This window comes from Erythrolamprus reginae, chromosome 6, assembly GCF_031021105.1.
Source record: "Erythrolamprus reginae isolate rEryReg1 chromosome 6, rEryReg1.hap1, whole genome shotgun sequence".
Lineage (NCBI taxonomy): Eukaryota > Metazoa > Chordata > Lepidosauria > Squamata > Dipsadidae > Erythrolamprus > Erythrolamprus reginae.
Window position 1 is genome coordinate 59,601,196 of NC_091955.1, and position 11,690 is coordinate 59,612,885.

General features: G+C 32.8%; 1 protein-coding gene across 5 annotated transcripts in view; it reads right to left on the reverse strand.

Moving 5' to 3' along the window:
• The window catches only part of ANKS1B (ankyrin repeat and sterile alpha motif domain containing 1B), a 325,146-nt gene that overhangs the window by 24,513 nt on the left and 288,943 nt on the right, over positions 1 to 11,690 (reverse strand). For all 5 annotated transcript variants that reach the window (XR_011559489.1, XM_070755905.1, XM_070755906.1 and 2 more), the window contains 2 exons: positions 11,563 to 11,670; positions 9,410 to 9,589 (listed from right to left, as the gene is read on the reverse strand). Coding sequence is in view for 4 of the 5 variants with exons in the window: in XM_070755905.1 (XP_070612006.1) it covers positions 9,410 to 9,589; positions 11,563 to 11,670 (288 nt within the window). In the remaining variant the exon portion in view is untranslated. The remainder of the gene's footprint in view (positions 1 to 9,409; positions 9,590 to 11,562; positions 11,671 to 11,690) is intronic.

Sequence of the window (11,690 nt, forward strand, 5' to 3'; positions counted from 1 at the left end):
GCAGGGTTTTCTTTTAATTCACAAAACAATTACACTTAAAAGGCACTTACTAAAATAACACATTAAATTAAATGCTAAAAATAATATCTCAGTCCATTTTTAAGTTCTTTATTCCTGCCGAACTGTTCTTGGATGGACAGAAATGGCAAGTAATCATTAACATTTTATTAATCATTTTTAAACTTGGAAACATAACACATTAGCAAAGCAACAGAAACACATAATTTTTAATAGAATTCTGATCACAAGAAAGTGTGCTTTGATTTCTCAAGTCAGGACAAAGCAAACATAATAAGCATTATATACATATATACATATGCATGTATGTATCTCTCACATCCATGAGCCACAATAAAGACAAAGACAGAAGTTTATACAGATCTACAGTGACAAGCACGATAAAGTTGAAGGCACCAAAATTTTCTGTTTGATGGGAACCGAAGCAAGACTACAGAAACTGAAGCAAACAAAACAGCTTTGTGCCAATATTTCTGTATTTTAGTTGAAGGCTGACAGTAATGTAAAAATGCTTTAAGAATATTGTGAATAACTATTTCAACATTTGCATTTTTCCAAATGAAAGGTGTGTTTTTTGTCTTTTTTAAATAAGAAAAGTGGCAAATAAAGCAATAAGTGAATAAGTCACTCCATCCTTGGAGCAGATGAATTTTTCTCTTTATCTTTATCTATACCAGCATTTCTAGTACAATATAGCAAATATATGCAGAGTAATGCATTTGTTAGCAAATATTTAGTATTCAGTATTAATAATGTCAATTAATTCTAGATTTAATCAAATGTTAAACCCATGCAACTGATTTTGCAAAAGCAACTTTCTCTACCTTCCCCTTTCACCAAGTAAGATGGGAATGTTTATGACCGGAACTCTGATTCTCTGAGGGAAAATCTCCTCAATTTGCACGGATGTCTCTCATTTCAGGCTTTCTATTCAGCATGGCTACCGAAATGTCTAAGTGGTGTTTTATGGTCGTAGAAGGGCTACTGTGAGGAGAAGGGAGATGCAAAGCGGCTTCTGCAAAACCTGTTTCGATTGCCTAAATCTGGATTCAACTCATTAAATTATCCATTCTGAAACTTATTTACCTTTAGTATAACTCATTTCCCACATGTATATTATTGCTACTACAAAAAAGGTTTATATGAGTTGGACAAAAGTGTTCTAGGGAGTGCCATCTTAATTATTTTAGCCGAATTATGCCACTTTAACTCTGTTTCTCAAACTTGGCAACTTTAAAATGTGTGTTAAATTGCCAGAATTTCCCAGCCAGCCTGAAGAATTGCACTATATTCTCTTCTATCTTACATGTCCTTTTTGTTATTTTTCATTTATCTCCTAACCCCAGTCCCCCATTACATGATTCCATTTCTGCTACTACTGTTGTCTCTTTTTTGACTTTTCTATCTCTACCTCTTTTGCATTATTAGCCTACACTGTAAAAATGATATGCCAAGAGTTCATTTTAATTCTTTGAGAACAGAGTACATAAGCAGCAGATAGCTGAAAATTCAAACTCTGCCCTTGAAGTAGGATGACAAAAGAAAATACTGGAGAGTAAGTGAAGTGAATCTCTGATCCAGCATATTGTTGGCCATGTATCTATAAAGATAGTATTTGATTTGCCATGCTATCTGCTACTCATATACTAAGAACATTTCTTGAAAATGGTTGCTATTTCACCAGTTGGCCAGTACAGTAGAACACACTGATGACAGACCCAGAAGATTGGAAGATCTGATTTGGAAATCTGTTTAACACCACCAAGTCCTACTCTTAATTAAGAGATTCAGGGTGCATTATATCTTATATATGTCAAAAAGACTATGAGAAATCAAACTATGCTTAATATTATAGGAGGCGAGATGTATGATAAGAAAATAAAATAAATAAATTTAATCCCATTAGAATTGTTTGACTTTGGAATTTTTCACATACATTTATATACTGTACTTCAGTAATTAGAACTTTTTACAGAAATGGCAATTTAATATTCCAGATAAGCTACATAACTACAAGTGGGTACAAGGAGGAAATATTATTAGATATTATAAGAAAAAGATTCAATTGTTTCCACTTTAAGAACTAGAAAGTGACAGTATAGCAAAGTAAAAGAAATCCAGTTCATGTCATATATACTGTATATAGTGTGGATATGAAAAGTCTATACCGCCTTTTAAATATTTATTTATTAATTAAACTTTTTTTGCTGCCCATCTCACCCCTAGGTCACTCTGGGCAGCTTACAATGTTAAAAAAAATAGAACAATACCAAAAATTCATACAATAAATATAAAATATTATAAAAATACCAATTATCAGCTATAACTAAAAGATGGGGAAGAGGAAGAAGCATGAGTAGGGGGAAAGACATTACCATTTTATATTGATATAAAAAAATCATAACTCAAATTAATTTTAAATCTACATTTATTTAGCGGCAATTCTAAACTCTTCCCAATGTTGATAGGTATTTGAAAAATGATTATGTTCTAGGAGAAGGAAGTACCACTGACAGGATAAGAATTATGATGCTAAAAATTCCTTGGCTATCCAGGAAAAAATCCACTCTGCTGATTCCTAATTATGTTGTTCCACCTGAATTGTGTTAGAAACCCTGATCTACTTGGATGTTATCAATCTATTAGATGTAGAAACCTCATATTTCTATACTGTAGCTCAACCATTCACATTTCCATTTTTCTTTCAAGTAGAAAGAAAATAAAATATGGATGCCACCTACTTCACACCTTGATCTACGGAAAACATAAGATATTGAATATGACATCTGTTTTACATTCTAGACTTTTTTTCTACAACCTCATTCTTTTTGGGGACAATTCAATTCTGATAGCATCCCCCCTCCCCTTTTCCAATTATAATACAGGTAATCTTCAATTTACAAGAACAGTTGAGCCCAAATTTCCTGTGACTACATTGTTCAGTGAATTTTGTACCATTTTATGACTTTTCTTTCCAAAGTTGTTAAGTGAATCACTACTGTTTTTATGTTAGTTACACAGTTGTTATGTGAATCTGGCTTCCCCACTGACTTTACTGAGCAGAAGTTTATAAAAGGCGATCACATGACCTGACAATCGTCATTAATATGAATCAGTTGGCAAGAGTCTGAATTGTTATCATGTGACTAAGGGATGCTGCAAGTGGTAAGTATGAAAAATAGTCTTAAGTCACATTTTTCAGTGCTGTTGTTACGAATGGTCACTAAATGAACTGTTGTAAGTTTAATACTATCTGTAATTAACAAATCATCTTTAAATTTCCACATTAATAAATATCATATAATAAAATGTTATTATGTCATATTAAGAAATCAAAATTGGTAGTGTTAAATGAGTAGTAATGTACTGTGGCTATAAAAATGGACAGATTTTTACATGATAATTTTCCTCCTATTTTTGCAAAGGTAGGTTTAGATTATAATTAGAAGTTATTTCCATGTTTTGTTTTGTTTCATTATACTAATATTAATATTTCCATTGGAAAAATGTATGTATTATGAATATGACAAGGAGATCCAATATTCCCTATTTTGTATATAAATTTTAAGATGGCTAACAGGGACCAGTACCAAAAGGCACTATCTATGAAGTACATAGACTATGTACTAGATTAGAGACACTATCTATGAAGTACACTGTAGTAACTGTTTTTGATATTTGGAGAAAAAGTCTTGACAGTCTAGAAAGGAGACCATTCTGTGTAGTAAACCACAAAGACACATAATATTGCCAAATTGCAGAATGTATGCAGTTTACACCAATTATCTTTAAAGATGAACAAAGACAGCTCCACCTGAAACAAAAACTGAAATACTGTACAGATAAAGGAATTGAAAAAAATCAGACATTGCACACTGCAGCATTAAAAACTAGTGTCCAGTTCCTCCTCTTTCAAACATGTTTAATTGCACATTATGAAAAACAGATACATAACAAACAGAATCCTGGAAATTACTAGAAATACACACTGCCTGTTTAATTCCAAAAAGCAACGCACCTATATAAACACCAAAACAGCACAATGAACAGCAACGCAGTGACAACATAACCATTTATTGACATATCTTACATTATGAACCTGATGGACTGCTGAGTAAGGATATCCTGCATTCTGGTTGGTCCATATTTCACAGACAGACGACTGCTGATACAAATAGAAACTATATCTCATCTTATAAATAATCATAATCCATTAAACAAAAGAAGAATTAAAACATTGCACAGAGCATAAAATGTAACTGCAAAAATTTAAAAGAAAGAAGAACTATTAATTTATTGGAGCTGCCAATACTCTTTTTAATGTAATTGCTGATAAAACCATTACAGAACATTATGAACACAGCATAATCCAGTTCAGGACAATGAAATCATTCCCTGATTACGGATTAAAGATTTCACAGCAGAGAAATCCAGTTTTCATGTCACACTCCAATCTTTAATTTTATTCCATAGCTGAGCAATTTCCCAATATAGTGGTTGAATGGGTGGGTGGAAGAAATGACTTTAAATGATCAAATAAATTATCAAACAAATGACACTGCTGAGCAAAAGGTATTAACATTTGGGATATTGTCTGCAGTATATACAAAACTTCAGATATTTTAATGGTTAAGTCACCAAAAGAAAGGACAACTCTTCAGAATAGATCACCACACTTTATTTGCTGCAATAATTAACAATAAAAACTGCACTCATAGTTGTAAAATAGTAGTTCAAATGCTACAATTGGTTGGAAGTATAATTGCAGCCAGCCAGGAAAGATCCCAGTGCAGCAACTGTGTCAAAAAGAACAGAAAATCAGTTTTCTATCATCAGATAGCAGCAACTCCTGATGTATTTTTCCTTATTTTGAGACCACAAATGACTCCAAGGGAATAGTTCATAGTAGCCAAGCAACTAAAGCACCAGATATAGTAGCTACCTGCAGTCTCCTGAGCGGGCAACAATGAAAGGCCTTGAACAGATGAGAAATGCAACTGCATTCTTTGGATGTAGATAGCAATTAATACATCAATAGCTTAACCACAGTATACAAAGCACAGCCAGCAGTTAAAACAAAGAGCACAAATGTAATACTGGTATCTAAATAAAGACTGGGTTTCAAACAGATGCAGTTTCCTGTGAGAAAATCTCACTTGAAATGTATTTTTGTCTTGGAAATCTGAGCTTCTTTCACTAATAAATTATATCATTACTAAAATTCTGAGGGTGTTGGAGACTGGCTTTCTCTGAATTGCTCAGAAAGAATCCTACAATTCAATACCAATAATATGTATCACAATCAAGCAGTTATAATTATTCAACAAAACAGATATTTCGGCAGCAAACAGTTCAAACCATTTACCAGTTACCCATATTGGATAATTGGCAAATAAGTGTTGCATTATGTGTAATTTTGTAAGATTATGAAGTGGCTGCTTTTTTGATAAGTTTTGAAAATGAAGTTGCAGCAAGGGTCTCAAGCATTACTTGGATTTTAAGCTGGGCAAAGATTGCAACAGGCTAGAGGCCTTCTGGGTATGGAAGGAAAAAAAATAACAAGGCAGCAAAAAGCCCAAAGACAAAAATAGATAAACATACCGGATTCAGCAGTTCTCCTCAAGGAGTAAATCTGCAGAGAGCATGGCCTAAATTTGCACTTTATAATGTGCAAGAGGTATTGCTTTAGAAGGACTGATGGCTTGTAGAATAATATAGTTTCTCAGTGTTTGACATACAAAATTTTCAGTGCAAATACCCTAAGAGTCCAATTTCAATATTTATAGTCAGTTGTGGGGAACAAAGGTAGTATGGAGACATGGTAGCTAGATTGTAACAAAAAAGCATTTCTTATAGCTCAGATTATATGTCTAATAAAAAATCCAATTGCCTTTTAGACAGCTGTTTACTTCTTTTAGCATTATTAGATACTTTTTCAAAAAAAAAATTAAAGAGATCTGAAATGTTCCTAAAGAAGATCTAGTAGGATTTTGAAAATAATTTAGTCTGACAACTATCACACCCAGGGTTTTATTTTACTCCTTAATTAGTTCTCTGACTTGTAATGTTTCCATCACAAGATATGAGAATTTTTCATTAAAAAACTAAACAATGGATGAAAAAGGGTTTAACACTTGCTATTTCTATTGGTAAGGAAGACTTTATTGAAGAAGCATCCAAGCTAGTTTTGCATACAAGTGCCAAAAATGAGTTGTTTTTTCTACGCATATTCAAGGCAACAGCACAGAAGGAACTCAGGTCCAAAATGAAAAATATGTGAAATCATATTGCATGCTTGTTTTATAAATACAATTAAAACTGGAGAGAAGGACAGGGTGTATACCCTGTGTCATAATTTTCACTCCTTTGCTTCCGGGTGATAAAATTTCAGAGAGTTTGAATATATACACTTGATTGTAGCCTGGGAGGTCAGAATCTAACACTCTCCCATGTTGTGGATACATCATCCATTTTGAGCATTCCACAGCTGTTATTTTGATAACAATAGACTCCGTCAATACTTATGCATAGGCTCTCTGTTTTGACCCAGATATCTCCTCTGAAAACAAAGCTCTCTAGATTATGCATAATTTCTTTCTTTAGGGAACCGACTCAGCTTCATGAATTTAGAAGGAAAACAAGAGAAAACATAACAATGTGCACTTTATAGTCGAAGTATTTCCAAAATTATTTTTTGGGATGCAAAATACTGCAAAAGACAAAGCATATGTTATAATAGTTTCCTTCAAAATCTGTGTTGCTATATTTTGTAAATTGAGAACCAGAAGAGTTAGAAATTGGCTAAGAGCAGTCAAAAACACATAAAACAGAAAAGAGTTTTTGGCTCTATCAGGTATCTAATATCTAAATAAAAACTAAAGAATAAATAATCAAGGGAATGTATCAGTATAATATTTTTTTTCTGCATACAAAAATTATTCTGATTTCCAAGTTAAAGTTAAAAAGACCATAGTCATCATACTTTTTGGTTTCAAAAGATCATAGACAATATACTTTTTTACATTTGATTTTTGCTTTGGGAAAGCCTATGTAAATAGTTTTTATATAACTTAATATACTTCATAGTGAATTATTGTGATGATACTTAAATTTTAATGGCAGTGGTCTGACCATAACGTTTAATACATCTGGTCAGATTTTCCTAACTCCTGGTTTTAGCACTAAGATTTGAGAGCACCAAGAAAGAAGAGGGCAGAGAGAGATACAGTGGTGAAATCTGGGCCGTCCATCAGCCCTCAGATGGAGAGTCAACAGCCCCCAGGTCTCGAGGTAGCTGATGAGGAAGATGAGGAACAGCTGCGTCCAGTGCCTGACGCATGGATGCGCAGAAGGCAGAGGAGAGGAGTGGAAATCTGTGGGCCGATACTTGGGAAGGAAGAGCTACCGCTGCTAGTGAAGCCCCATCTTAGCTCTGTGGGTAAAAGGCAGAGGGCGGAGATGAATAGATGTGGCAGATAACTATTCATCTCCCTGCTGGACAGACTTGTTAGTCTGCAGTGAGAGAGAAACTTTTTGCTTAGGCTGCTAGCACTTCTATTAAAGGGATCTTTGAGTTAACTTCAGAGGATTTGTGTTTGGGCAGCTGGGTCAGAACATATGCTTTCAGATCTATCCATTTATATTCAATTTGTTTTTATTTTTTTTTAAAAACCCTCTATATTATATATTTTATGAGCAACATTTCTTCAAATAGCAAGAAATTCAGATGTCAAAAATGATTAATCATAAAAATAAATAATTTATAACATATACCAAGAAGCCTTCAACAAATCCTTTCATAAATTATCTAAAAATGTAGATGATCCACTGTGCAATTTAATTCTAAAATACCAATTTTCTGTATGCTCTCTTAATTATCTCATATCAATAAAAGTTAAAGTCAATTGTATTGTATGCCAATTTTATAAAAATATTTCTATCAAAAAACATTTCCAGTTGTAAAAATGGATATTTATAAATTAGCTGCAAAATTAGCTGAATAGTAAAAATTCAAAAAAATTCAAAAAACAAGCACTGAATAGATTTTCAGAGCTGATGAATTAATAAAGGTGTCTTTTAAAAAATTAACATAAGGAACAAATGTACACAAAGGACAATATTCTTAACTAACTTCTATCTCTTAGGATCATGTAATTTTATTTTTGAAGCTGGCTACATTTCTGTTGTATTTGTAATTGTTCCATTGTAAAATCTTTATCCAAATTATTTTAAAAATAGTTTAAATTAGAAAAAACTAATTGAGAAGTTATTTTCCATCCAAAAATATTGAATTGTTTTTTAAAAAATACAAAAGTTATCACAGCTTACTTACACAACTTCAACAGTCAAGAATTCTGAACTGCAATTATATTGCAATTTGTTCCAACAATTCACAAGAAATTCATGAGAAATGGTCACTATATCTCCCAAATGATTTTCAGCTTTACTAGCCTAGTTCACATACATGAAAGTCTTTTCTATGTCAAAAAATATTTCCCTTTCCCACAGACAAACTGAAAGAAGTTCACCTCTCTATAATGAATATTCTGTGACATGCATTCCTGAATATACAAGTCATGTAGGCAGCAAAGAACAGGCTCATTCTACACCTTATCACATCTGTTTGGGCTAAGCCATTTTAGATGAGTTACATGAAAATGTATTGCTACAAAATTGTTTTTAAAATTATGCTATATTGTATAATTACCTCTATTTTCCTTGGGTAGTAAAAACTACATCATCTACATAGAAGAGTGAGGAATATTACATGTTTGAATCAGAATAAATCATCCTGATAAGCTGATAACCACCACATATCATTACTAACTACCACTATCTTAAGGAAGAAAAGAAGAATGAAAATAAAGCAAAATAGGTCAGTGAAATATTCAGGAATAGCAGTGTTGATATATCACTAGGAAGAATAAAACCAAAGGGGAAGAAAGTGGAGTAAAATAGAGTAAAAGGATAAGGATTACTAAATTAACTTTTCTATGCTGCAACATGTTGTTGCACAGCTGACTAGTTTCTAGACCAGCAGTTACCAGATGGCTTGGCTGTATCATTCAGACAAAGAAGAAATAGGTTTTCCATCATGAACAATAAAATGTAGTTCTTTTATTCAAAGGCAAGTAGATTTTTTTTTCATTTTACACATTTATTTTATTCACATCTCCCAGGATTGTTCAAGTACAAATAACTGTTAAGTTCACATAATTCTATAAAACACTAGGAAAAATGTACTTTCCTAAAAAATAATTAAAAAAAATAAAACTAAGAGGCAAATTCAGCTGCAAAAAAAAAAATCAAACATCAATTTCTGAAAGATAATGCTAGGGAAACAAATGTTTAAAAATACCTTTCTAATGAACATGGAATTTTCCAACTTTACCTGTGCCATTTGTCTTTCCAGTTTTGACCGAGGAATATCGTCAAAGTAGCTGTCATTTCTTCTTCTCCTTGCATCTCCCTGCATGATAATGTGTGGTATATCCAGGGAACCACCAGTAGTGTAAGTACTTTGGCTGAGCGAAGGAGACAATTGGGGAGGAGTGTGATTACCACTGGGTTCCTGTATCAAATAAGAAAAAAGTGGAAGCATGAAATAAATATTATTTATTACTTATAAACATTATTTATATGTTGTAAGCTAGCCCGAGTCCTCGGAGAGGGGTGGCATATAAATCCAATAAATAAATAAATAAACAAATTATTCTTAGTACTCTAGATCAGTCTTTCCAAATCTTGGCACCTTTAAGATATGTGGATTTCAACTCCCAGAATTCCCCAATCAGTTTGCTAGTTGGGGAATTTGGGGAATTAAAGTCCACATATCTTCAAGCGCCAAGGTTGAGAAATACTACTCAAGTTAAATGTGTAAGGACATCTGCACTGTTCAATTCATATTAATAACATGGATAAAACACTCTGGGTATACTCAATTCTGAGTACACAATAGTACCATTACTGGTCAGTGTTTAGAAATGTAGGAAATTCATGAACTGAAAACGATAATTCAATAACTTGAATTCTCACTTCTTATAGAATTTAAAGATCTTTCTTTAAATATTACAATAGCTACACATATAAACATATAAGATACATCATTAGCAAAGCTATACACATAAAAGAAGTCACAAGGAATTACCTGTATTGCTAAAAACAATTTTCCAGAAGGAATTCATAAAGCTTTAAGTGATAACAATGATTGCTCTTCAAGTATTTGAAGAATTTTCACAGGTCAAATATGAATTTATGAACCGCTAGTACAATTTCAGTTTAATATGTAACCATTTTAAAATGCTCTCAATGAAAGTGGTTTGTCAGTTGATTCAATGTCATTATGGACAAGTATTAAGATATCGATATCTGAGAAGGCTGGAGATCTTACTGAAGATCTTTAAAACTAGTTTCTTATATGGGTCAAAACTGACTACATAACCCTTATAATATAGGTAGTCCTTGGCAATACATAGATATTACATAAGGCTAAGTTACAGATCAGAATAATAATAAAAAGAAAAATAGAAGAATTGATTTTAATTGAATATTTAACACTGTGAACAAAACAACAACAACTAAGCAGTTATGTTAATACTTAGTGACTTCCCAATTGAACTATTGTAAGACATTCTACATGGGACTGCCCTTGAATATAATCCAGAAGTTACAACTGGTCCAGAATGTGGCAGGGAAAGCAATATTGGATGTCCCTTGCTTTGTCCATCTTGTAAGAGTTATACTGTCATCTTGTAACTTTCCTAAGGCAAATCAAGGTGTTAATTATCACTTTTACAGCTTTACCTGGAATGGGGTCAGTTTATTTCTGAGATTACCTCACAAATAAACTGGAAAAGAACAGACTCTTCCCCAAGCACTGGAATAGGGTCAGATTGTGAGTAACCCAAAGTTTTACAATAGATGACCATTTAAATAGATAAGTAAGCAAGTAAGTAAGTAGAACTTGAATTTTGTGGAATTTTTTTGATTAATTTCTAGAGTTTAGGTTTGTTTGTTTGTTTGTTTGTTTGTTTTTTCCTGTTTTCTATCATTTTTTTCCCCATTTCCAGCAAAAAAAATAACCCATCCAGGAAAGTGGATTCAGACTGTATGATTCACTTAATGAGTGTGTGAGTCAAGGTTTAGGATTGCATAATTCGGTTAATGAGTGATATAACAAGAGTTGAAAAATCAGGTCAAGTCACGTGGTGCCCAATTTATACCCACAATGACTAAAATTCCAGTCCCAATTGTGGTCATAAGTCAAGGTCTACCTGTATGTAGCATTCTAGTTGCTAAATATTAAGCTGCAATAAAATAGGTTTTTTTAAAGACCAAATTCTGATTTTCATCATTTCCCCTCCTCATCTCATCTCACAAAGCAAGTTCTGTTGACTATAAGCCAAATCACCCTTTTTAAAAATTTACAAATGTAACAATTGTCTGAATAGTGGTACATTCAATTATTCAATATTCTATCTTTGTGTTAGATGCTATGACTTGCAATGTATACTTCAGATATTACAAGGATTTGATGGAACCTACCCTGAGGGTGATAGAACGTGGTGGTTTCTGAGGTGGGTCTTCGTGAAGTCTGTCTCCCAATGAGGCCAAAATGCGCTTTCTATGGCCAAGTAAGCTGATTTTTAAAACCTGGAAAATACATGTTTCAA